The sequence below is a fragment of the Cavia porcellus genome, unplaced genomic scaffold (assembly GCF_034190915.1).
Source record: "Cavia porcellus strain 051 isolate PalLab524CR breed Dunkin Hartley unplaced genomic scaffold, mCavPor4.1 scaffold_4, whole genome shotgun sequence".
NCBI classification, from domain to species: Eukaryota; Metazoa; Chordata; class Mammalia; order Rodentia; family Caviidae; genus Cavia; species Cavia porcellus.
The window spans coordinates 8,428,066-8,455,102 of NW_026947487.1; the positions used below are offsets into that span (position 1 = coordinate 8,428,066).

Below are 27,037 nucleotides of genomic sequence, written 5' to 3' on the forward strand. Positions count from 1 at the left end.
TCATTATACTGCACCTTAAGTCCAAAATTCCTATTATTTTCCTCTGTCCCACCGAGTGAAAATTAGGCCTTGGGAAGGTGAGGGGAAAGATACAAAGGGTTAAGGCCTCAGTTACTGTACCCTAATGGACCTTTTTCCATTCTTTGTGGGAGTCAATCTCCCATCCTCTCACTTTGCCCTGCTCTATGGAGTAACAGGGTCTTATTTCTCATCAGGACATCAAAGGCCAGTTCTGGAATGATGATGATTCAGAAGGAGATAATGAGTCAGAAGAGTTTCTGTATGGAGTTCAGGTGAGGCTCATTCTTTCAGGACTTACAAACTGGATACTGTAGATTTCACTATCTGGGTAGGTCAGAAAGATCTAAAAGAAATTGTCCTGGAGTGGAGGCAAGATGAAGATACAATGGTATGATTTGATTGTTGTCTTGTTAGAGTTGATGCTATGTCCTTGTTTCTGCTTGGGACTCTTCCCCATTCCAGAATAAATATATTTTTGTGGGTTTTTTGTTTCGTTTTTTTTTTTTTTTTTTGGTATCAGAGATCAAACTGACAATCTTGCATTTGCCAGGCAGATGCTTACATCACTGAGCTAAATCCCCAGTCAAGAGTAAATATGTTCTGTACATGAAGGATACCCCTATGTTCTTAGTCAGAAATAATTATTTTCTGACTTTTCTCACTAGTCAGGGTCATTTCATTCATTAGGGTCAGCTGTCCTGGTGATTGCCAGTTATCATTGCTTTGACTCCTAGAATGCTTTTCAGATAGAACCGGTCGGAGTTAAGCTCTTCAGCTTATTCTGAGTTTTCCTAGGTCAGGGGCTGAGAAGACAGGCTGGAAATGTGAGGAGGTGACCTCCTTAAGCAAGGCCTGCATTTGGTCTGCTGAAACTCCTCGCATAGTGATGGGATGAACTCCTTCGCTGGAGCCACCACAAGGATCCCTTTGTAGAGTGGCTTTCACATCCATGTGACTGCTGTTTGTGTTCTTCTGTCCCTTTTGACTCTTCTTTTTTTCTTTATTTTCCTCTCTTTTCTCCCCTCTTAACACCACCACTTTTTTGCTCTGTCAGGGGAGCTGTGCAGCTGATCTGTACCGACACCCGCAGCTCGATGCAGACATTGAAGCTGTGAAGGAGATCTACAGTGAGAACTCTGTATCTATCAGGTGGGAGTCCACCCAGGGGCCTCAAGAGAGCCAGCCTCTTGTTTCTGAGTTATTGGGATAAATGATGAGGTTAATGATAGAAGTTGCTTGGAATAGTAGAAGTTCCCTCTTACCCTAAACTCTTCTATGCCAAGATAAGAAGGACTTGGGCCCCAAAGGAACCTTGAATATGAGTGGCTTAGGCTGTGTAACTAAGACCCTAAATCAGAACTACCTTCCAGGCTTCCCTTTCCCCTGTCCCCAGGCTCAGTGTCCCTCTGCCTTAATCTCTGTGCTCTCCTTTTTCCCTGTGACTCACGTGTGTTGCCTGTGTCTCTGTAGAGAATATGGAACTATCGATGACGTGGACATCGACCTCCACATTAATATCAGCTTCCTCGATGTAAGTGGTGCCATACCTACCAGTGACATGTCTGTGAGGACTTGTGGATTTTGTCATGTAGGACAGAAGTCTTGTTTCTGAGTACTGTATTAGAGCGTATATTCTTCATCTCTGTCTTTCCTAGACTGTCAACAGACAGTGGTGTGTGCTGTAATAGCATGTGTACGTCATAGATGGGAAACTACAAGGCCATTCTTTGTTGTATCTGCAACTATTTCCCTCATTCTTTCAGGAGGAAGTATCTACCGCCTGGAAGGTCCTCCGGACAGAACCTCTTGTGCTGAGGCTGAGATTTTCTCTCTCCCAGTACCTTGATGGACCAGGTAAAAGCAGTAACTTTAGGCAAATGGATACTCTTGAGTGTGGTCTTAATCGAAGTGAAGAAAAAGCAGGAATAGAGGCCTAGATCTCAATGTACAGGTTATTAATAGGGACACCTTCAGTTTTCTGTCAGTGTTTTTATTTTCACTGACCTGACAGTTTTCCCCTACAGCCCTTCTTGGTTAATGAATTTGGTTTTTTTGATTCCAAGGTATATCAGTGACATCTCCTCCTTCAGCTTCCTATTAAGGGTGTTTGAGATTGATTAGACTGGTTTCAGAATCTACCCTCTGTTTCAGAAGATTTCCCCCACCACTATTATTGCTTAGAGTATCCAGCTGATACTGATTTAAGAATTTAAGGAGATGGTTCCAGTGGACCATGATTCTGGACTCTGAAGAGGACAGAAATGTGTCCATACAAAAAATTTTCTTTTTTTCTTTGCAGAACCATCAATTGAGGTTTTCCAGCCATCGAATAAAGAAGGGTTTGGGCTTGGTCTTCAGTTGAAAAAGTAAGAACTTTGATTTTTCTGGTCGTGGACTTGTGAGAGAAAGAGAGTTGGTTGCCTGTGTTAGTCAGCTCTCCATTACAATCCAAAATCTTAAGTTTAAAAGGAGAAAGGTCTATGTGGCTTACAGTTTCAGAGGTTTTAGTTCATGGTCACTTGGCCCTGTTGTTTGGGCTGTGGCAGCACTGACATCATTGCAGCAACATGTGGTGAAAGAACTCTGTTCATTTGGTGACTCTTGGGAAGCAAAAAAATTAAAAAACAAAAACAGTGAGGTCCCCTTCAGGGCTACCCCCCCAATGTTGTGTCTTCCCACTAAGTTGGGGAGGTGGCCAACTCCCCACCTTAGTTCTTCCCACTAAGGTGCTTTGACCTCCCCGTAGTCCTGCAATGGGGACCCAGCCTTCATAATTAGCTTCAGGATCCAGACTATAAGAGGACATGGATGGACAGGCAGAGCCTTGGATGGAGCGTTGCCTTTCAGAACTGCCACGGTCAACTTGAAGAAGTTGATAAGGAGTTAGATGAACAACATAGAATATCACAGATGATAAGGATTTAGATGAACAACATGGAATAATATCACAGATGATAAGGATTTAGATGAACAACATGGTAGAACCAATCAAGGACAAGGGAAAGGATGAATGATTCTGGCTGGGAGTTGGGAGCCATAAATTTAGGAGTGTAATTTTTCTCCCAGCAGCATTATTACTTGTTGTGTCCTTTTCTTCTCTATGCACAAAGCAGCATGTGATATTCATCTTCATCACACCACGTCTGTTCTTCTACTCTCAGTGTAGTCATCCCTCACAGTAAATACAGTAAACCCCTGACTTATGGATGAGTTCTGTTCCAGCAGAACTGTTCGTAAGTTGGTTTCCTTTCTAAGCTGACACAAGTGAGTCTTACAGAATACACCTGTGCAATCTCTCACCTCCAGTATTTGTTAAGTCGGGAATTTATTGTATCAGACTCTATAGTTCTTAAAGCCTAACTGTGAGATCTTTCTCTAAGAGCAGAGTATCTCAGAATTGTTCAGCTTGTTGACAAGGTAATGAGAGTGTGTTTCCTTCCTGTGGTATATGAGATGCTTCATGATAGTGCATTTCCATGTGACAAGGTCTTACCAAGAAAATCTTCAGGCTCACACTCCCCCACCACAGTTAGCTTTGCTGTTCTTGGGTGTGAGTTTGAGGTTAGTTGCTTCTCAGTCCTTGTTTCTTGGCCTCCTCCTCTGCCTGATTGTGCCTAAGCCTGTTTTATGTGATCCCTCAGGATCCTGGGTATGTTCACATCACAACAATGGAAACACCTAAGCAACGATTTCTTGAAGACCCAGCAGGAGAAGCGGCACAGTTGGTTCAAGGCAAGTGGTACCATCAAGAAGTTTCGAGCTGGCCTCAGCATCTTCTCACCCATCCCCAAGTAGGTGCTTCTCTAGAGCTGACCTTTTCTGACACCTCAGTTTTGTCACAACCCCACACTCACCTTTTTGAGTACCTAATTTAATCTCCATCTTCTTCCTGGGTCTTTTAAATTCTGTACTAATACCACTCATGCAGTCCTCTCCCTTTTGTGTCCTTATTCTACTCCCGATCCAGTGTTCATATCTCATCCATTTTGTAAAACAAAATCACACCTGGCTTGTGGCATGTGACCATGTGTGCTGGTCTTCCTACGTGTCCTTCTTTGGCTCTCCTCTTTATTCCCCATCTTAGATAGCAGAGTGTGAGTCCAGGTACCAACTCCTTGCTTTTGTACAAGAGTGCATTGATTTATTGACTAGGTTCTGGAAATAAATATTGCTGCATTTTTCAGGCACTCTCTAGTGCCTTCTGATCATCTCAAATGTGGATGAAAACCTAGTTTTGCAGTGTCATAGGCACCATTATTGTCAGATGGTTGACAGTCTTAAAGGTTCGTCTCCTTCTTGCCTTCTACAGTGTTTAGCACTGAATCCATTCCTCTCACAACAAAGTGACACAGGCATCTTCACCAAGGAATCACTGCATACCTGCCCTCAGTGCCATAATAATTTAGGCTCTGCCTCTACCTCCTGCTATGTCTTAGGCTGAAGAACATTCAGATGGTGATAGAAAAATCAGTGTAGTTACTTTATTTTTTTGGCAGTGTGTAAAATCTTACGGAACTTTCCTCTGATTGGAATCTCTCTTTGGCTTAGATTTTGGACCTAGGATTTACTTACCTCCAATTCCCTTCTAGGATGTACAACGAATCCCTAGTTTTGTAGCTTCTTTCCTTTTGTTCTGTCTCCCCAGGTCTCCCAGTTTCCCTATCATTCAGGACTCCATGCTGAAGGGCAAACTGGGTGTACCAGAGCTTCGAGTTGGGCGCCTCATGAACCGTTCCATCTCATGCACCGTGAAGAACCCCAAAGTAGAGGTGTTCGGCTACCCTCCTAGCCCCCAGGCAGGTCTCCTGTGCCCCCAGCACGCAGGCCTCCCTCCCCCAGCATGGACTTCTCCTTTGATACATGGGCTGGGGAGGGTTTGACTCAGGCACCAGGAAGATGGGAGTGGAAACGTAGGAAATTAGCTTTTGAAAATGGGTGGAAGTGTGGTTGTCTGGCCTTTGTAAGTCAGTCCTGGGCATGTACCCTGAGTGGGTAGAATGGAACACATTTTGTTAATGTCTGAAAACTTCTCACCTGGGGGCTGGGGATTTAGCTCAGTGACATAAGCACCTGCCTTGCAAGCAGGCGGTCATGAGTTCGATTCCCGGTACCGATAAAAAAAAAAAAAACTTCTCACCTGACTGACTCTGAATCAGAGAGTCTGGAGATGGTATCCTGCAGAGAAACTGCATATAATTTAACTAGGTTATGTTTAGAACTTGGTAAGGCAGCTGCTGTGCAAACCTCTGTCTTTCAAGAAGGTTAAGGATGAGTGAGCACTTTCCTAGAATCTCTGACACAAATGGGTGAAAATCTTCTCTCCAGCTGTGGGATTCCTTGCACTAAGTTTGAGTGGTTTGAGCTAAGGATTTGCCAGCTTAGGAGATTCCTAAGTGATGGTGGTGGGAGAGGAGAAAGAATTGTCTGGGCCTTGTTTTATAGGAGACTCATACAGCTTGTCTTTCACATTTATTAGGTCAGTGGTCACTGTAAGAACATCCCCACCCTGGAGTATGGATTCCTTGTCCAGGTAAGCAAGTCCATGGCTTTGCTCCAGGGCGCCTCCCATTGTCTGGCCTGTTTGATTCCCTGAGATCACCCAACTCCTCACTCACTTTGCTCCCAGGACCATGCCAAGTGTAGAGTGGATAGGAGAGAAGAAGGCACAGTTTATTCATGAGACACCCACGGTGTCAGTGGGATCACACACAGGGCCCTCAGGGTCAGCAGATGAGGCGCTGTGAATGTTAATTGTATGGTGTTGCGATGAGAGTTTCCATGGGATCCCCAGCATCACTTATCTAGTGTCTGCAGTTTGTCTCACAGGCTGCTGTCACTGCTCATCCATTACTGGTCATTGATTCTTTTTGAAGTCACTTTATTCTCTTGATAACTTTTACTGCATTACTTCTGTCATGCTGTTCCCGCAACCTGCGTCTTCCTAGTTCTGCTCATTGCAGTCAAGGCTCAGATGCTACCTTTTCCATCGGATCTTTACCACACTCCAGCTGGACTGGCTGGACATGACTTCTTCCTCCTTGACCTTGTGTGATTCTTTTCATTTATGTAGCACCTATGTATCACGTGCCATGTGGTTCCTTGGACTGTAAATAATTTGCATACATGCCACATCTCCAATTAGAGTTTACATCTGAGAGCATAAAACATAACCTTTTATATATTGCATAGTCAAGACTTTCCACAGAACTGAATATATAGTAAGCATTTGGTAAATTTGCATTAAATAAACTAATAAGTCAAAAGCTTATGAAATGGGAACAACCTGATTTCTGTATCAAACCTTCATTAAGGTGGTGTCAAAACAAACACTTGTGCATATTGTTGTATGAGCTCTGGATCTGTGCCATCTTCCCAGCACTGAATTGTGTCTGGTTTGACCAGCGGGCTGGTTAATAGTTCTAGGGTTGAAATGGCCCACCCCCCACCCTATCTGACCTTGGATTGAATACTTACCTATCCTGAAGGGATGCTCTGTAATTACTACTGCTGCAGTTGATAGTTTTTTTTTTTTTGTTTGTTTTTTTGGTATCAGGGATCAAATTCACAATCTTGTATTTGGCAGGTATTGCGGTTGGTAGTTTGATTAGCATCTGCTTATATTTATAAAATACCTTTATGGTCCTAATCTTATTTGACTGATGAATGAGGTATGAATCATGTCTTACTTTATAAATGAATCAATCAAAGGGTAGCTCAACTGATTTGCCTACATTATATTTGGAGCTAAACAGTATAGGTGGGATATTAATCTACTATTTTCTTTTCTGTCTTTTTGAGACAGGGTCTCACTATGCAGTTTAGGCTAGCCTTGAACCCACGTTCAAAGCCCAGGCTGGCCTTGAACTAGCAGTAGTCTTCCTGCCTTAGCCTCTCAAATCCTGGGATTATAGGCATGTACCACCATGCCTAGCTTTAACATAGAATTTCTAATCAAAGGCCATAGCTCATTTTTGTCAGAGTGTACAGACTCAACTATGCAGGCTGTACAGATATTAGTTTAACCCTGTACAGGGCTCAAGAGTAATAGAGCCTCAAGAGAGGAAGGTAGCTAGAAAAGAAGTTTAAATTATTTCCTATGTCTCAAACACTTAGCAAACACTTCCTGTGTCTGTGCCTGTATTTCAAAAGCTATAGATGGGCTGAGGATATAGCTCAGTGATGTAGTTGCTTGCCTGCCAAGTGCAGGGTCCTGAGTTTGATTCCCAGTGCCAAAAAAACAAAACAAAGCAAAACCTGAATCCATGCTTGCTTCAGCAGCACATATACTAAAATTGGAATGATCCAGAGATTACCATTGTCTCTGCACAAGGGTGACACGTAAAGTTGTGAAACAGTCTCCATGTATCTTTTGTGCTAACACTGATTGGAGAAATTTCAATGCCCATGTCTGGTACTGAATAACTACTTTGAAGATAACAATATGCAATGTATTAACTATAGTTTTTCTCCTATTATTTTATTGTGAATGCTTGTTTTACCTTTTTTCCACAAAAAAACAGTGAAAAAAGAAACTAAAGACAGATTCTGCTTTTTTTGCAGATCATGAAGTACGCAGAACAGAGGATCCCAACGCTGAACGAGTACTGCGTGGTGTGTGATGAGCAGCATGTCTTCCAGAATGGGTCCATGCTCAAGGTGTGGCCCTCTCCGTGGCCCTGCTCTTCCCTCAGGACCCCTTCACACCTCTCCTTTCTTCCTGGGCCTACAGTAATGGAAAGATTCTTCCTGTATTTCCTGAGGTGTTAGAAGTAATCATTACCTGGCAAATAAGTCTCATCTGTCCTGTTTAGAGAGATGGGAATATTTTGGAGGACAAAGTTCCCATCTTAATTTAGAAATAAGGATCAGGCATTGAACCATTGAGCCAGTGGATTTGATGTGGCGGCATCCTCAGGTGTCCCAAGTCAGGGTGGGTAAAAAATACTTAACTGTAAGTCACACTGTTAAATACAGACATAGGAGGGGCTAGGGATTTAGCTCAGCGGCATAAGCGCCTGCTGGCAAGCGTGAAGTTAATGATTTCAATCCCCGGTACCAAAAAAAAAAAGAAAAGGAAACAAATACAGAGGGAGTAGTAGTGTTGTGGAAACTCAGAGGAAAACCTCTGACTGCCTGGAAGGGAAGGCTTTACAAATAGACAGCTTAGCTTAAAGATTTACCCAAAAAGTTTTCAGGGAAAGCTTCATTCACTGATAGTTTCCTCCTAGCATACAGGGCACCATATTCCTACCTTATTCTAGAATTCACTAAGGTCTGGGGCCCTTTCTCCCTTCGCAGTCCCCATCCTCACAGTCTGTCAAATGTGTCTACCCAGCCAGCTGTCTGTACCCGAGAACTGTGTGTCTTCTCCTTCTACACCCTGGGGGTCATGTCTGGAGCTGCCGAGGATGTGGCTACTGGAGCAGAGGTATGGAGATTGGGATTGATCAAGGCAGGGAAGCTGGATGTGGTGATGCATGCCTGTAATTCCAGCTACTCAGGAAGCCGAGGCAGGAGAATTGCAAGTTCTAATTCAACTTGGGCCACTAGGTTGAGATCCTGTCTCGAAAAGCTGAGATGTAGCTCAGCATCAATGGATTCAACCCCTAGTACTTTTTTTTTTTTGGGTTCCAGTACATTTTTAAAACTATAAAACAACAAGGAGAGGCTGGGCATGGTGGCACACTCCTGTAATCTCAGCATGTAGGGAACTGAGGCAGGAGGATTGCTGCAAGTTTGAGGCCAGCCTGAAATGAATAGTGAAACTCTCTCTCAAAAGGAGAAAGAAACCAAGAAATAGATACAACTCCAACTGTAATGGGTCCAGCTAAATTGTGGCATGTCCTTAAGTGAAAATACTCTACAATTATTATTTATGGATAGAAAGTTGTAACATACAGTAATATTAGAAAGCAAATACAATAGCTGGGCATGGTGGTCACACCTATAATCCCAGCACTTGAGAGGCTGAGGCAAGAGGATCACTGCGAGTTAGAGGCCAGCCTTGGGCTACAAAGTGAATTCAGGGTCAACCTGAACTGTATAGTGAAACCGTGCCCCCCCCCCCAAAAAAAAAAAAGAAGAAACAAAACAAATACAGGGCTTGGCATGGTGGCGCATGCCTGTAATCTCAGTTCTTGGGAGGTTGAAGCAGGAAGATTGCTTTGGCTACATATGTCGTCTGGCTGCATAGTTCAAGGTCAGCCTAAAGTATAGTGAGTTCCTGTCTCCAAAAGCAAATACAGAACGTGGCTTGGAGGTGCAGACCTGTCTTCCTACCTGCGTAAGAGCTGGAAATAGAATTACTTGATGGCAAGACTTACACATACTTAGAATGCATGAACACTGGCTTCAGCCTCCAGCAGGCAAGAAGGGAAGGGATGGAGGCAAGAAGAGAGATTTCTTGGAGGTGGTATTTACCTTTTCTTTCATCCCTGGGCTGTTTCTTGACTTTTTATAATCTTGTATTTTCTAAACAAAAAGCCATAAAAGTATTTGCTTTTAGAAGGAGCAGCAGGGAGAAATGCTAGGTACAATGGGACTTGTAAAATTGAGCATCCTTTAGCTCTGTTACCGTCCTTTGCTTCCCTTTTCAGGTAGTGGACCTGCTGGTGGCCATGTGTAGGGCTGCTCTGGAGTCCCCGAGAAAGAGCATCATCTTCGAGCCTTACCCCTCTGTAGTGGACCCCACTGATCCCAAGACTCTGGCCTTTAACCCTAAGGTACAGTTGCTCGGGAACAAGTTGGGACTGAGGAATAGAGCTGCTGAGAGAGTAGAATACTACAGGCTGTCGCAGGTTTTACACAAGAGGTTAGCATGAGCTTAGCACCTGAGTTTAGCACAGGTTTTACACAAGAGCTCCATCTCCCCAATGGAGCAGTTCTCTTGTTTCTTGGCAACTCTTGATGCCAGCATTTAGCTATGTCAGTGAACAAACAGCTGAGTTTGTCTAAAGAAAGCAGAAAAATTAACGCCGGTTACACTCTGATGGGAAGAATGTAGGTTCTGGTGCAAACCGATAACGGTTCCACATGAGGCTCTTCTGCTCCTGGTGGAACATTAGAGAAATTGCTTAACTGCTGAACTTCAGTTTCCCTACCTGTAAAGGAGATTGTTAAAATTATAAAAGATAAATAGAAGTATTTATAACTCTGGATAGTGTGTTGTTTATCTAGGAGATGACCTAAGTATTCTGCCCTCTACCTGCCCAGCTCAAATATGACTTTTTATGATCTGTTTCTCCGGAGAACACACAACTCAAGTATGCACGTATATGTATGCACACACATATACATAGACAGGTATGTAAAGGAGAGGAAAAGGCTGATTAGAAGGAGTTGCCCATATGGTGATGGAGGCTTAGAAGTCCTAGCACCTGCAGTCAGCCGGCTGGTGTCCCAGAAGAGCCTGTGGTGTGTATGGCTCCAGTCCCAATCCACAAGCCTGAGAACCAGGAGAGCCAGTGCTTTAACACATTCATCAAGAGGTTGTAATCTGTATGTCTCGATGCTGGATGACTTGGTCCCATGCATGACTAGACCACTTCTACCACTGGTGGTACAAGCTGCCCAATGGGACAGTCATGCATGTACCACTGATGGTTCAAGCCATCAGGAATGTGGTAAGTGCCAAGAGCCAAAGGCTTATGATGCACAAGAGTCAGTTTTGTAGTTCCATTCCAAAGGCAAGAAAAGGCTGATGTGCAGTTAGGTGGTCAGGAAGAGAACCCTCTGTTCGAGGGCAAGATGCAGTGAGGTTAGCTTTTTGTTCTGTTCACATCTCCAGTTACCTGGATGAGATCCTTCCACGTTAGGGAGGGCAGTGTACTTTACTTACTCTGTTGATGACATGTGAATCTGAACCAAGAACACCCTCAGAGACACACCCAGAAATAATATTTGGCTGTGGGAAACCAGCCTGCTAGGAATGCCTAACTGTAGGGGGCAAACAAATTAAAGACGAGATACAGATAACTTTCAAAGAGGGGCTGGGGTCTCCTGCCTCTAGTGGACAAAGAGCCCTGAGCATCTAGCTCATCTTGCTATTATCCAAGTTAGGCAAGTGAGTGAGCAAGCAATTAGTTAAATGAAAATTCATCCATTTCTCATTATTTGCAAAGTGTACGCGGGTAGGCATTTCTCTAAACTAGATCTCAGCTACTGTTGACTTCTTCTCTGGAACTTGCTATGTCCCAGTTTACCAGCAGATTGTCAGAGGGAAAATAGCTTGCTCTTCTGTCCTCCATATCTACAGGGGAGGTTATTGACTAAGCTTCGATCCTTCTGACCAGTTTGCCAAACATGTTAGACACCTGTGGCTCAGTCAGGTTGACTGATAAAATTAATCATCACGAGTATATAGCAAGGCACCTCCCTGTTCCTGTCCTTACTGTATATCAGGCACCACTCTAAGTTCTTTACATACATTATTTCATCCTTGGAACATTTCCATGAGTGTGGTAGGAATTGTTATTTACATTGGCAAATGGGGCTGGGGATGTAGCCCAGTGGTAGAGGGCTTGGCTGGCATGCCCGGGGACCTCGGGTTCCATCTACAGTGTTGCAAAAATTTTATAAAAATAAGCAAAAAATTATTTTCATTTGCAAGTAGGGATGCTAAGTATCTAAGAGGCTAATGACTTCCCCTGTTACTTCTGCATGGTGAGAGACCTGGCACTTGGCCCACAGCTGTCTGATGTTGAATCTGTCTCTTTCCGGGGCACCCGGCTTTGCTTCCTAAGCCCTGACTTCTTTTGCACACCTTACCCTTTTTATTTTCATGTCTTTCTCTGTCTTATGCTTTTCTTCACATGGTTCTTTTCCCATTAACTCTCTGCAGAAGAAGAATTATGAGCGGCTTCAGAAAGCTCTGGATAGTGTGATGTCCATCCGGGAGATGACCCAGGTATTCTGCCCTCTGTGTGTCCCCTGCCCTGTGCCTGACCAGTCAAGTCCCATATTCTCTTTGTGATCTTTGGGTGTGCAGTTTAGAAAAGCTACTCAGAGGGCTGTATTTTTTTAGCTGTATTGCTCTGTAACCTTCCCAATTCTCATTCTTTGTTTTGTTAGTTGACTTTTAATTTTCTTCACTCTAGTGTTTTTTTCAGCGTTTACCTATGCTGTTAATTTCTACATGGTTATTTGTATTCATTGATTTCTGTAATTATTAGGGAATTGAGGGAGAGACCTCACCCCAAGTTTGGAGGAGGGTGAGGGGGATTTGGAAGTAAGGAATGACACTCAGAGGCCCACATCTTCTGTCCTTCTTGAGGGGGGAGGGCAGCCACTTGGAGCAGTGCTTCAGCTGGCCCACACCTCACCTGCAGCTTCTACATGAGCAGAAACTCTTTTGTACTCAGATTTACAGGTGGGCATCTCCTCAGAAGTCCTAGACATCGCAGTTCAGTGTAGCACATAGTACACTCCTCAGAGGGAAGATTTATTTGTCCAAAGGACTTTACATAATACAAAGATTTACCGTGGGATTCTTTTTGCCCTAATCTTATTTTCTGATTTAGAATGTATTTTTTTATTTACAAACTCTTTAGGGCTATAGGAATTGCATAAAATGAGTGAGACCCACCTGCATGTTGTTTTGTAAGCATCTTCAGTCATTTCACGTTTACTTACGATTCCCAGCCTGACATGGCTCCTTGAGGGTAGAAGTCCCACGTTGTATGTCCACCATGTGGCCCTTGCTGCCTGTCTCACCTGGACCCTGCAGCTCTATGCAGAGTGGGAGGGCTCCTGCCCCTGCTGGGAGGTAATCTTATGGCCATTGGCTTTCAGGGTTCATACTTGGAAATCAAGAAACAGATGGACAAACTGGACCCCCTGGCCCATCCTCTCCTGCAGTGGTATGGCTAGGATGGCTCGGCCTTCCTGGGGCATGGGAAGGAGGGAGAAATTGGATGCAAAGCCAACTCTTTTTCCTAGAGGCAGCTACACATGCTTCATGAGGCTATAGGCACACTTTTCCAGTTTTCATGGATTTCTGCTACTGATATACTTTGCCTTAATAAGAATTCAGATCTTACAAAGAGCTCACAAATTCTCATATGATTTCTCTAGTTCTCTTTATGCCATGTTTCCCAAAGGTTTGTTTTCTTGTTTATTTATCTTTATCTTTTTGAAACAAGGTTTCACCATGCAGTTCTGGCCTTGAACTCACTTTATAGCCCAGGCTGGCTTCAAGCTCTCAGTGATCCTCCAGCCTCAGTCTCCCAAGTGTTAGGATTATGGGTGGGTGGCACCACACCTGGCTGTTAAATTTTTTTTTTTTTTTTTTTTTTTTTTTTTTTTTGTGCCTGGAATTGAATTTAGGACCTTGTACTTGCCAAGCAGGGGCTATACCACTGAGCTATATCCCCAGCCTGTTTAATCTTTTAATTGACAAATATTGTATATTTTTGCCATGTGCAACATTATATTTTGAAATAGGTATATATTGTGGAGTGGCTGGCTAGAGCTGATAACATTTATTGCTTCATTCCACTACTTTTTAAGTAAGAATACTTAAAATTTGCCCTTTTTTTTTTGAGACAGGTTTTGAACTTGCAGTTGTCCTCTGGCCTCAGCCTCCCAAGTGGGATTACAGACATGTGCCACCACACCCTGCTAGTTTTCTAGAAAATAAAATATCATTAACTGAGTCACTACCAGTTGGGTTTTGAGGGTTCCTTGCGTGCAGGAATTAGCACTGTTCATTGCAGCTACGTCTTCTGTGCCTCCAGAGAGATGCATCTCTCCCTACCATTTGCTTTCCTTGTCTAGGGCCTTCCCTGACTGGGCAGAATGACCAGAGCCTGAGGTGCTACTATTGTCCCTTTTGACTTCCCTGCACCCTTCCTCCCTGCTCTTGTTTTCCTGGTACCGTTCCTTTAGCTGGCTGCTCTTCCTGGTTAGCCTTTGTAGCAGGACTTCCTAGTGCCACAGTGTCCTCCCTGTCAATATGAGGACAGAGCAGGCAGTGACCACCCGGGCATCAGGAGGACACAAAAAACGCCCCAAAAAAGCTGTCCCCTGCAGGACAGTGCTGTCTTCTGGGCTGTCTGTGCCTTTTGCCTTTCGTCTGTCCTCTGTAGTCCACTGTACACAGCCAGGTCTGTCCCTGACTCCTTAAAGAGTTCATTCTAGTTTCTTTTGTCTTTTTTCAGCTTAGATAGTAACTGTCTCTTCTTCCCCTTCCTTGAGACTAAACCCCAGGGGTACATTGTCTCTATCCTAATTTCCACCTTTCCCTTCTACTTTTATTTTTTAAATAGGTGACTTTATTATTTTATTTTTTGAGATAAGGTCTTGCTGTGTAGTTCAGACTGGCCTTAAACTCACTGTGTGGCCAAGGCTGGCCTCAAACTCCAGCTGCTGCTCCTGCCTCGACTTCCTGAGTGCTGGGATTACAGGCATGCACTACTATGCCTGGCTAATAGAGTGTGACTTCTTGACTCTTCCTTTTGTTTCATCCTTTTTGCCTCCCTTGATATGGGAGCCCACCTCCTACCCTTGCCTTTCACCCACTGTTGTAACTCGCTGACCTCTGATCAGTAGGTTCCCCTTTAAATTGTTAGACACAGGTGTTGTCTTTCAGAAAGGCTCTCCAGAGCTGATCAGGTTAACGGTTCAGACAGCCCGGGAAGCTCTCTTTGTTCTCCCAAGGTCATAGAAGTCTCGAGTTCAGGAGAGTTTAGCCACACACTTACCCTACGCTGTCTCTTTGGCCTCTGTTTCTTCCCAGGATCATCTCCAGCAACAGGTCACACATTGTCAAACTACCTCTCAGCAGGGTAAGTGCTAATGCTCCCTCTAATGCCTCCAGCTTTCTGGGGAGGGGAGCGGAGGGCTGTGAGCCAGCCGACCACACTGGTCCTAGATTTGCCTGCCTGGCCCTGTCCATTGGCAGAGTCTGGGCCTCTCATGTTTCCTTCATTTGGGGTCAGCGCTAGCCTGATGTGTTCCCTCCCTGATCTCGGTTTCTGTTCTGTTTCCCTGGCCCCGCCCCACCCTGGGCAGCAGCTGAAGTTCATGCACACCTCACACCAGTTCCTCCTGCTGAGCAGCCCTCCAGCCAAGGAGGCTCGGTTCCGGACCGCCAAGAAGCTCTATGGCAGCACCTTCGCCTTCCAGTGAGGAGAGAGCCCGGGCAGCCTGGGAAGGGTGGTGGGGTCCCTGGAGGAGCTGCATGTGTGCAGCAGACTTGTGTCGGTCACCTAGTTCGTGAGAAGTTAGCAAATGCTATTGTAGGTGCTGTAGAGGATGAAAGGATTGCGTGAGGTCTCTTATGTTCAGGTGCTCACAGTTGAACAGAAATGACATTTATGTGTGAAAAGAGGGAGTCGAAGGAATGGATTGGAAGGGATAGATTTGAAAGGAAATCCACAATTTATGCCTAATTGTGGGAGGCAAGAAGGAAAAATATATTAAAGATAACTCGGAATGGTAGTACCATTTCCTTAAAATAGAATGCAAAGCCTGCAGTGGAAGCCTTATTTGGGATCAGTGATAATTTTGCATAGTTTGAGATGAATTTGTTGCATTGGAAATATCAGGAAGAATAGGCAGATGACGACCACTGAACCAGCAGTTGAGGGGTGAGAATGTGATTCACTGAAGAGTAGTAGGAATGGCACTGGTGGTGAAGATGCAGGGTTTAACCATGTGCATATGTAACCTGCGTGCTGTGCCTGCATGCGTGAGCATGTGCATATGCATCCCAGAGGAGATCTCTGTGGGTTTGGGTGGCTGGAAGTGGCTTCTTGGAAGTGCATCTGGGAGCCTCTTATCAAAAGGAGGCCTGTCTTCTGCCCTGCCTTGCAGTGGGTCCCACATTGAGAACTGGCATTCGATCCTGCGCAATGGGCTGGTCAATGCATCCTACACCAAACTGCAGGTGAGGCTGTTCTCCTGCTCTGCAATTTCCTAGTCCCCTCGGTTTGCAGAGGCTGCTGTAGAGCACTCAGCTGGTTTTGCCTCTGCCCTCCTCCACCCTAGCCTGTACTGGGAGCTTCCCTAGAGAAGAAGTTGTTGGAATTGGATGCAGGAAATAAGTGTGACCTACCTGTTGGAACGTGGGCTGTGTGTTTCAGTGGTGTCAGGAGTGGGTATGTACCTCTAGGAGGAATGTAGATTTGCTGACTGCAGCCACTGTGATGAATTCTCCTAGTACACAGAGCTTCTATCTTCCATGGCTGTTCGAGGACTCACTATGAATACTTGTGCTTTCGCCTGAGAGACTGCAAGGGGTGGTGCTGCTACTGCTGGTTCCCTGCTCTGTAGTTCCTTTGTTAGGGGATTTGCACATGTGCCAGTGCCAGGGACCAGGAGTGTGGGTGCTGCGAAAATGACTGTCCCACCACTCCCCATGCTAGGATGTCCTAGGCAAACAGTTTAACCTGAATCCACTTTTCAGACAGCTCACATTGCTAGAGTAGGGGCCTAGAGTGTTTGAGAAGGTAGTTGGAGGGACAGAGGACTGGATAAGCCCTCTGGATGCCTAATGTATAGCCATGGGCGGGCCAGGCTCATGTGTTCATCCTGGTATTTCCCTGCAAGCTGCATGGAGCAGCCTATGGCAAAGGCATCTACCTGAGCCCCATCTCCAGTATTTCCTTTGGATACTCAGGTAAGAAATATGCTCTGGCCACTGTGACTATATTTACATTGCATCCATTCGTAAACACCTGATGTGTGTTGTCTGCTTCTCCCCATTGTGGACACCCTTTGGTCTCAGTCCTCTCCCTAGTCATGGATACATAACCTGTCTTTCTCTCGCTTTTTCTCTTTAGTCTTTATCCAGTAAGTCACTGTTACAAATGGTAGTTTTCTTCATTGTAGGGCCTTGGCCTTGAGAGTGGTTTAAGGACTACCCAGAAAGTGAAACAAGGCTTCCTAAGCCACAATTTGTGTATTGGCAGTTAAAGATTGTGTTTGTGTGTGCACGTGCACGTGGCTTTGTGTGCGAAGACGAATTATGTGGGAAGGCTTGAGTCCTTTGTATTGGCTTATGTTTCTGGAGATGTTGTTCTTTCTCTCAGTTAGCGTTTAAAATTTAACCTGACCTGGGCATGGTGGCATCAACCTATACTCCCAGCACTCCAGGAGGCTGAGGCAAGAGGATCACAACCCAGCCTGTGTAACTTAGGGACTTAGTGAGACCCTGTCTCAAAAAATGGGGTCTGGGGATATGGCTCAGTGGTTGCACTCATGTCTTCCATGACAAGGCCCTGGGCTCCGTGCCTAGCACATACATGCACACAGAAAACTAATAAAAATAAAAAAGACTGAGGATGAGCTCACTGCAAAGGCCCTAGGTTCAATCCCCAGAACTGAAATCAGTCAGTCAGTCAGTTAATACAGTTTATGCTGTATCTAATAGTTGAATTTTAAAATATTCACAATGAATGAAAAGAAGGCATTTTATCCTAAAGATAAGACATGAACAAGGTTCAGATTCTATTGAGGAGATAGTTGCAATCTTGTCTACCTTAGGAAAGCAATCTGATTAGAATTTTTTCCTGCTGGGCGTGGTGGCACATGGACACCTGTAATCCCAGCAATCTGAAGCAGGAGGATTGTTTTGAGTTTGAAACCAACCTAGGCTACAAAGTGAGCTCAAGGCCAGCCTGAACTGCATAGTGAGACTTTGTCTCAAAAAGACCAAAAAAAGAACTTTCTTCTTCCAGGTTCATGCCTTAGCACCTATTCAGTTGCTTTTTTCTTGTTCAGTGTGGCCGCCACATAAATGATGACCACCATGTTGCCATCATGTCCACTTGATGAAGGTACTAGATTCTCTATGAATGATTTAGTATTTTGCAGTAATTGTAGCTGTTATAAAGTTAACAAAATTGGAGCTGAGTGTTTAGCTCAGTAGCATAAGCGCCTACCTGGCAAGCTTGAGGTTGTGCATTCGATCCCCAGTACAAAAAAAAAAAGAAAAAAGAAAGCCAGGCATGGTGGTGCACACCTGTAATCCCAGCACTTGGGAGGCTGAGGCAGAAGGATCATTGCAAGTTCAAGATCAGCCTGAGCTACAAAGTAAGTTTTAAGGCCAGCTTGAACTACATAGCAATACCCTTAAAAAGACCCAAAAAAAAAAAAAATTTATGGCTAGATTACAGAATTAGAAAAGTATCTAACAGTAGAACAAAGTAGAGAAAGAAAGCAATGTAGATAAAAATCAGTGAAATAATTACAGATACAGTAGATAGAAGCAATAAAGCTAAAGGATGATTCTTTTAAAGAACAAAAAAGATGAATCCTACTAAAGGGGCACAAATAGTATGAATAGTTGAGATATAGCGTATGACTATAATCCCAGCTACTCAGGAGGCTGAGGTAGAAAGATCACAAGTTTAAGACCAGCTTGGGTAATTTGGGTCTCAAAAAAAATTATATAAGTGTGTATGCATTCATCACGGGAATTGGTACATACACATACAACATCTTCATCCTTTCTACTTCTCCTGGAGGTGAAATTTTCTTTTTTAAAGATCTGGAGACATTGGGGCTGGGGATTTAGCTCAGCGGCATCAGTGCCTGCTTGGCAAGCGTGAGGTCATGAGTTCCATTCCCCCATACCAAAACAAAAAAAGAGCTGGAGACGTAGTTCCATAGAGAAAAATATAAGTATAGCTATGCTGGGTTCTGTGCCTAGATCCCCAAGCCCCCAAATCGGTGCACAGCAAAGGCCCAAAGAAATGAAACAAGTGGCATGATCTTTAGGGCTCCAGAGGACTAAAGTCCTCTGTAGAGCTCGTATCTCCACTAGCTGGCCAGTCAACTGACCCTGGACAGCCCATATTTAATCAGAACAAGGAGTTGAGTAGAAAACACAGGAAACCTGAGTAGGATCTTGGGAGGGGTTCAAGGACCCCTCAGAGCAACAGATGATGCTAATTAAGGAAGACTATCTAGGAAGTCTCCAGGTGGCCTTGGCTGTGGCCTATCCTGCCCCCAGAGGTGTCTTCATCATTCTCAGTTCAAGCATCCCCAGGCCATGTTGCAGCTCTGCATGGGTATTCAGCTTCAATGACTCAACACAGGTATACAAACTTTTAAAAGCTAAGAGAACTCTGTAAACTTGATACCAGTAATTTGAAAACTTGAATAAACTGAACTCATTAAAAAATATAATTTAACCTCAAAAAGAAATAAAAACCCTAACTGGTCATAAAACTATAGAAAAAAATAAAATAGTTTAAAAATTTCCACAAAACAATAAACAAAAAGCTGGTGTGGTGACACACACTTGTTAACCCCAGCACTCGGGAGGCTAAGGCATGAGGATTGCCGTGAGCTTGAGGCCAGCCTGACTTATAAAGCAAGACTGTCTCCAAACAATCCCCAAATCAAGCCCAGATAACTGTTTTTTGAGATGCAATCTTGCTATGTAGTCAAGGTGGCCTCGAGCTCACTGTGTAACCCAGGTTTACCATGAACAACAGTCCTCCTGCCTTAGCCTCCTGTGTGCTGGGGTTATGGGTGTGTGTTTGTGTGGCCAGCTTTCCTGATTTTTGTTTTAACAGCTGGTCCTGAGAATTGAATCTAGGTGCTTGAACCTGCTGGGTAAGCACTACACCTCTGAGCTATAGCATCAGCACCTAGTTATTTAGTTTTCAAAATTTATTTATTAATGTGGGTTTTTTTTGAGACTGGGTCTTGCTGTGTAATGCAGGCTGACCTTGAACTCACTGTGTAACCCATACTGACCTTGAACTTAGATCTGTAGCCTTCTCAGTGCTAAGATTCCACATGTGCTACCATGCCCAGCTAGCACCCAGTTAGTTTTATAAGTGAGTCTTAAGCTAAGCTTTCAAGGAATAAATAATCTCATACAAAATAACCTGGAGGATAGAAAAAGATGGAATCACAGTACAAATTATGAAAGAACAGTGTGACTTTATTAAAAACTAAAAACTTCTATGTATTTTAAAAATTCTTTAAAAAAACTACAAATCAGTAAGAGAAAGGTGGTCTATTGAAAGAAAAAATTGAATCCAAGTATTTTCCTGAAGAAATGATCCACAAAACATGAAAAGTTGCTCAACTTCTATTCATAGGGAAATAAAATCAAGACCAAAGTTACTTACTGAGCTGTAAATCATCAGGATTTTTTTTTTTTCTTTTTCCTTTTTATTGGTACCGGGTATCGAACTCACGACTGCTTGCTTACAAGGCAGGCACTTATGCCGCTGAGCTAAATCCCCAGCCCCCTAGGATTTCTTGTAATGATTTTGGGGAGGTGAGTGATGCAGTGATTTTGCGAAGCCACTTGGTGCTGACTCCCAGAGCTGGCGAGGTCTACCCTATGAGCCAGCACTCTGATTCCTGCACATGGCACAGCCAAAGCCATATGCAAGACTGTGTGAAACAGACTTCACAACAGCACGTTTTGGAAGCGGCTCTGATGCCCATCACTGGAAGAAGAGATGAATGCAGTTGGTGTGGTCTCTTGATGGCCTGTTGTTTGGCAGTGAAAATGGGTGGCATTTGTGACTTCCAGCAACATGGAAAATTTTAGTAATGTGTTGAGAATGAAAGGCAAGTCCCAAAAGACTGTGTACTGTGTGATGCCTTTTATATTGTAGAGGAGCAAAGTGTTTGTATGCACTAGCTGAGCGGAGTAGGGTATAAAAAGCACAAGAAAGGAACAGTAATCCCAGCCTGACGCCAGTGCTCCATGGGGGAGCATTTGCCTAGCGTGTGTGAGGCAAAGGATTTCAGGATAGCAGTTAGCTGTAGGTAGAAGTCCCTTGGAGCCTTAGTTCTTGGATTATTCTGCAAGTATTTATTGTTCTATTATAAAGGACCAGATGTGCTGAGGAGCCCCAAAGGGGGAGAAAGAAAGTACAGTGTAAAGTAAGAGGCTCGAAGGGGTGAGATGGCCTGGGTCCAAGTCCCAGGGTGTGCTTTGGCCAGAGGCATAGAGAGAAGCAGCCCCGGGTGACCTCCGCCCATCTCGATGCTTCAGCTGCACCTGATCCACTTCCCAAAAGGAAGTCTCCAAAAAGGATGGGAGTTCTGTGGTGTGTCCTGAGCCTCTAGCCTGGGATCCTGCATCGAGGATATGCCTCCATGTATAACTGAATGGCTAAAATTATACATGAGACCCATGTTATATTTCTGTTGATTGGTAAAGGGCTTGTCCACAAAGCAGGAGAACTTGGAGAACTGGGAATCCTCTCCCCTACCTAGACAACACTGTGATGACTGGAGGCGCCATACCATGAGACAGATCCAAGTATTTGCAGATGAATCAGCTTGAATCAAGTGCCCACTCTGAACACTTCCGATGTTTAACTGCAGCACAGCCCAGTCAGCCGGCCTTACTCTGATTTGGTGTTGAACTAGGCAGGACCAGGACCTTGAGGAGCCAGTTTACTTCTACCTCCCTGAGAACAGCATTATTAAGGAGAAAGATGTGCTGTAGTTCTGGCCCACCCTCCTCAAAGATACAGCCAACTGTACCTGCATGCCAGAGAATACTGAGTATTGCAGCAAAGTTGCATTCTCCCGGAAGTTGTTCAGAAAGACAGCAGACAGCTGTTTCAATTCCGCTGTGAAACTCCAATGGAGAAACTATGTAGAAGGTGGCATTCAGATCACTTATCCAAATGTGCATATTTTCCTGCCATTGTCAAACCAAACATCACTTGGTATATGGATTGCTTTTTAATAAATGAACTGCCCGATGGCATGAACTTAAGCTTTTCATTTCCGTAACTTGAAATAACTTACCTATGTGTTGTTACCTAAGCAGAAAATGGAGGCATCTTACACCTCACCAGGAGTGCAACTATAAAGGCAGGAGGCTCTCCAAAGGATCCACCCCCCCCAGATTTATTCCCACAGTGATTGTGATCCGTGAGAAAGGATCAGGAGAAGAGCTACTCAGCCATGATACAATCTGTCTTAGCTTTATTAAGTACCCTCACGATGAGGTTTGATGAAAAAAGCCCGATGGCATCACTGTTGACATAACCATTAGTGAAAGTCTAAAATAGAAGGTGAAACAAGAACTCAGGTTTTGAGCATCAAGAAAGTTAGCCCTGAGGCTCTCAGCTGCAGCTGTGTCTGTCATGCTAGAAATGCCAAAGCAGAGGTGACAGAGCAGCCACGGTGAAACAGAATGGTAATTGGTGCTCTAGGCAGAAGATCTGTGAATTCCAAATGTAACAGTGTCGAGTAGGAGAGGAGAGATTGAGGAGAGGAGAGATTGAGCATGAGACAGTTCCTGCACCTAGCACAGCTGACACAGTAATGAAGTAGAATTGAATGAAAACTCATGAGATGTTTCCATCTACATGAAGAGAAATATTAAAAATCATACTCTGTGGGGTGAGTGGGAGGGGCTGGCATGGGGATTGAACTTGGGACTTCTCCCATGTTTGGGAAGGATTACCGAGCTGTACCTAACCCCTCTGTCATGGTTTACATCTGGCCCCCAAGCCTCATGCAGTTATATACTTGACCAAATCTAGCATTTGTGATGTTTGTTGTCTAGCACTACACCTGCCTAGAAGTGGGATCAGCATTCGGTGTAAAGGCCGGAAGATGTGTCTCTCTCTGTTGCTGGTTGATGCTTTGCTGTTTGTAGAGAGCCATGAATGGTGGTCTGCTGCTTGGAGCTAGCTAAGTAGGGACTGAAACTTCCAAAATTATAAGAAATAAACCTTTACTTTTTTCTTGGTGGGCTTTGGGCATTTTGTCCCAGCAACAAGAGTGAAAAGTAACTAAGACAAAATTTGGTACCAGAGGAGTGGGGTTGTTCCTATGACCGTATCTGATCACGTGGTTCGAGAGTCTCTGGGAACGGCTTGTGGGAAGAGTTTGAAAAGGTTTAGAGATGTCACCTGAATGCATAGAGCTGGAATAGCTTAGGCTGTTCTGTAGGGGAGATTCTGGTCAGAGCTCAGGAGACCAGAAGTCTGATAGCCTGCCAGTAAAGACCAGGCTCAGGAGGTTCCTGCTGAGAAGAAAGATTGCATTGGTTGTTGGACTCCACACAATGTGTGTTACAGCCTGGCAGAAAGTTTGTCTGCATTTTTCTCGTGCCCACAAACTTTTCCTAAGACTGGAATGTTTAAGGGCAATGGACTGATTAATCTGGCAAAGGAAATTTCAAGGCAGTCTAATGTTGAGGTGTTGGCATGACTATTGTTGGGGCTTTTAGCCAGGTTTATTTTGTGAATCAAGAGCAAAGAGCCCAGCCGGATGTTTGAAACGTTGTGAGTTTGGCCAGAAAACTTTGGACTATAAAGGTAGAGCTGAGACTTCGATTGCTGAGAAAGAACAGAGAAATAAAAAAGATGGTTGGGCACATCCCAGGAAGCAGGGGATCTCCATCCTTTGCAGTCTCAAAACTGCAAAAGTGAAAGACTGCTCACAGAAGAAAGCTGCAGAGCATGGGCAGAGGCCACATGAGATTCCAAAATGGCGACAGCCATTTGAGGTTCCAAAATGGCAGCAGCAGTACCAGGTCCCAGAGTGCTGGTGAGATAGAGTATCTTTTCCTCACAATTAGGTTCACAGAGCCCAGTGATCCCAGGCACTCGACCCCTACAGCCAAGAGAGAAAAAAGTCTGCCTACTGTTCTAGCTGGCAGCAAACCTTGACGGCACCCACATGCCACTGATTTTAGGTGCAAGGAAAATGCACAAATTCTGAGAGTAAGATGGCTTCTACCTCAATTGCAAAAGGCCTGGCAGGCCAAGCAGTGTGCTCCTGAGAAGACAATATGTAAAGTTGTAAGGGTGAAGCCAAAGGTGCACCCAGAAGTTTGGAAAAGCCAGGAACGTGAATCCTCTAAGGAAACCTGCAAGAATTGAACAGATTGGGTCTAAGAGAAAAGCTGTGTGAGTTAAAATTCCTGCAAGTAATGTGGGGTAGAATCTCTCAAGCCTTTTGCAGCTTGCAACCAGATTGCTTCAAATGCTGAGCATGGAACTCTAGGACTTTGTGTTCACCCTGCTGGATGTTGGACTTGCTTTGTTTCCAATACTTTATATTCTCGTTGGTAACTTTTGGAATGGTAATGTTTATCTTGTACCTTTGCATCTTGGAAATGTTTAATCTTGTTTAATTTGTACAGGGGTTACAGTTAAGAGTTTGCCATTGATCTTGGAGGAGACTTGAGACTTGAACTTTTCAGCAATGCTGAACCTGGTAGGACTTTGGGAAATCTTGGAGATGGACTAAATGTGTTTTATGTAAAGGATGTATGTGAGTCTTTGGGGGCCAGGAGTGGAATGTCATGGTTTATGTCAGTGGCCCCCAGTGCTCATGCAATTATGGACTTGACCAAATGTAGCATTTGTGATTGGTTTGTTGTCTAGGGCTTAGATTGGTGGTGTGAGAGCTACACCTTCCTAGGGGTGGGGCCAGCATTTGGTGTAAGGAAGATATGTCTCTCTCTGTTGCTGGTTGGTGCTTTGCTGGTTGCAGGCAGCTATGAATAGTGGCCCGCCATGCCACCTTGCCGTTTAGAGCCAGTTAAGTATGGACTGAAACTTCCAAAATTGTAAGAAATAAACCTTTCCTTCTTCTATGTTGGGCTTTGGGTATTTCATCTCAGCAATGAGAGTGAAAAGTAACTAAGACACCCTCAAAATATTTCTTTTCTTTTTTTTTTTTTTTGTCTTTTTTGAGACGGGGTCTCACTATGCAGTTCAGGCTGGCCTTGAGCTCACTTTGTAGCCCAGGATGGTCTTGAATTCACAATGATCCTCCCACCTCAGCCTCCCGAGTGCCCGGCTAATATTTCTAATCATGTTAGTACTATAGTATCCAGATGTTGCTTAAAAAAATCCATGTGATCATAACAATGAAGCACAATTTTATACTGTATGAAGGTACTTTTACAAATCATTAATAGCCGAGTTCAAGAGTCATAAAAATGATCCTATAATCTGACCTAATTCTTGTAGAATTTTTGTGAATAACAGATTATTATATATCCATTGATATCTTTAAATAATTATTAGGCAGGTGTGGTGGCACACGCCTATAATCCCTGTACTCAGGAGCTAAGACAGGAGGATCATTTTCAGTTCAAGACCAGCTTGGGCTACAAAGTGAGCCCGAGGCCAGCCTGAACGGCATAGTGAGACTCTGTCTCAAAAAGACCAAAAAAAAAAAAAAAAAAAAAAAAAAATATATATATATATATATATATATGCACATATACACAAATAACAGCCATCTAACTAAATGCAAATAGTTAAGGTACCGAATGCTTTCTCAAAAATATATAATTTTTCAAATACCTCTTTAGACATCCTGTATCAATATTTAAGTAGTTTTATAATGTTCTACCAGCTGTAATTGCTAAAATGAAAATTAAAGTAAGATTTTAAATGTTATAAAAATGATTTCTATCTTAATGTAACTATATTTTTGTATAATAAAATTTGTGAAGCAAAAAGAAAAAAAGGACCAGCATGCCATGAAAGGAGGATTATGTTAATCCACACAGGGCAAGTGCTGTTATATGGGCACCTTGTGTGTGAATGTGTCTTAATCTGAATGTGAGATCCAAAGTTGGGGCGGGACAAGGTGGTATTTCTGGCTTCTTTGTCTAGGTTCATCAGTTTTTATCTTTTCCCAGCCAAAGCAGCCCTCTGAGTAAGCTCTTATTACTTCCCAAGTAATGAGAGTCTTCTGAATTTTGGTGTCCACAATCTTGTCCTTACTGTTTTTCCTTCTGCCTGCCCTTCTCTTTGCCCACTGGTTCTGTTTACCACTGGTTGCCTGAGGACGTGCATTGCCACATGAAGTCAGGAATCTCTGTGGACTTCTTGTCTTTCCTTAACACTTCACTGATTATATAAAACGTGGCAGTGTCCTTCTCCCCTCTTCAAGGGTGATGATTATACATCCAGATCATTGTAGGATTTTACTAGTGGAGTTTTTAGGTCATCTCGTCCAGTTCCTCATTACTTTACAGATAAGCAGGCTTATACACAGAGAAGTTAAATGACTTTTATCTTGGTAATGTAGGGAGTACAGCTAAGGCTAGAATTCATGTCTCCTCCTAACTCTTAGGCCAATGTCCTTACCACTGTATTGGACTGAGAGGGGAGACTTTGCTAGAATGAGTGGCTATCGCTATAGCCCACTGCAGAAACCAGGCTGTCAGCAGGTGCACTGCCACCCTCCTGTAATCCCAGCACTCTGGGAGGCTGAGGCAGAAAGATCACAAGTTTGGCCCTAGCCTGAACAATTTAGCAACCTAGGGAGGTTTTGTCTCAGAATTAAAAGTCAGTACTGGGGGCACCTGAGGATGTAGCTCAGTGTGAAGGAAGGAAGAATATCAGATTGTTTTTGTTTTGAGATAAGGTCTTGCTTTGTAGGCCAGGCTGACCTCAGACTTGTAGTCCTGCTTCAGCCATATTATTGTTTCTCGTCTTCCTGTCAGCCTCTTCTGCCATAAGCCTGTGTAGAGATTGTTCTTGGAACCTTGTCGTGGAATATCTAGGTTAAGCAGGTCACACTGTTTGGAGGTAGAGCAAATCCTTGTTTGTTTGTTTTGGTTTTTTGAGACAGAGTCTCACTGTGCAGTTCAGGCTGGCCTTGAACTTCCTTACATAGCCCAGATTGGCCTGTAGCCCACAGTGATTCTCTTTATAGCCTTTTTTTTTTTTTTTGGAACTGGGAATTGAACTCAGGATCTGGTGCTTGCCAGACAGGCATGTAGTTCCTCCTTATAAAGGAGGACTCATGCGTGTTGGGTAAGGGTGGTGGAGGCCTTGTGACCTTGGATAATGTGGAAGCAGAAGGAACTGGCACCGCTCTGCCCAGTGTGGACTGGCTTTCTGAGGAGGTAGGGTTCTGCAGGACGGTGGCCACTGCATTTCCCTGTGGAGAATTATTCATCACCAAAGGGCTCTACTTCCTTCTTTGCTCCTCACGCTTTAAGGTAACTTCAACACTGGAGCGTGTCTGACACCCAAGGGTGTTGCCTTCCCCTCTCCTGGGCCCTCACTCCCCATTTGGGCTGCTCCTTACACCCCTACCTTAG

At 44.0% G+C, this 27,037-nt stretch overlaps 1 protein-coding gene and 2 pseudogenes across 5 annotated transcripts in view; all 3 read left to right on the plus strand.

Moving 5' to 3' along the window:
- Window positions 1-27,037, plus strand: part of Parp6 (poly(ADP-ribose) polymerase family member 6) — a 34,268-nt gene that overhangs the window by 5,380 nt on the left and 1,851 nt on the right. For 3 of the 5 annotated variants that reach the window (XM_023560606.2, XM_013141341.3, XM_013141342.3), the window contains exons 4-20: window positions 216-293; window positions 1,076-1,170; window positions 1,492-1,552; window positions 1,785-1,875; window positions 2,321-2,387; window positions 3,663-3,812; window positions 4,667-4,817; window positions 5,498-5,551; window positions 7,582-7,677; window positions 8,357-8,449; window positions 9,618-9,743; window positions 11,861-11,926; window positions 12,811-12,878; window positions 14,756-14,804; window positions 15,031-15,143; window positions 15,835-15,907; window positions 16,570-16,639. In XM_023560606.2, coding sequence (XP_023416374.1) covers window positions 216-293; window positions 1,076-1,170; window positions 1,492-1,552; window positions 1,785-1,875; window positions 2,321-2,387; window positions 3,663-3,812; window positions 4,667-4,817; window positions 5,498-5,551; window positions 7,582-7,677; window positions 8,357-8,449; window positions 9,618-9,743; window positions 11,861-11,926; window positions 12,811-12,878; window positions 14,756-14,804; window positions 15,031-15,143; window positions 15,835-15,907; window positions 16,570-16,639 — 1,501 coding nt within the window. The remainder of the gene's footprint in view (window positions 1-215; window positions 294-1,075; window positions 1,171-1,491; window positions 1,553-1,784; window positions 1,876-2,320; window positions 2,388-3,662; window positions 3,813-4,666; window positions 4,818-5,497; window positions 5,552-7,581; window positions 7,678-8,356; window positions 8,450-9,617; window positions 9,744-11,860; window positions 11,927-12,810; window positions 12,879-14,755; window positions 14,805-15,030; window positions 15,144-15,834; window positions 15,908-16,569; window positions 16,640-27,037) is intronic. The other 2 variants (XM_063246698.1, XR_010046724.1) reach the window with 2 other exon arrangements.
- Window positions 7,288-7,387, plus strand: LOC111753897 (U6 spliceosomal RNA; annotated as a pseudogene).
- Window positions 16,646-25,193, plus strand: LOC111753821 (interleukin-1 receptor accessory protein-like; annotated as a pseudogene).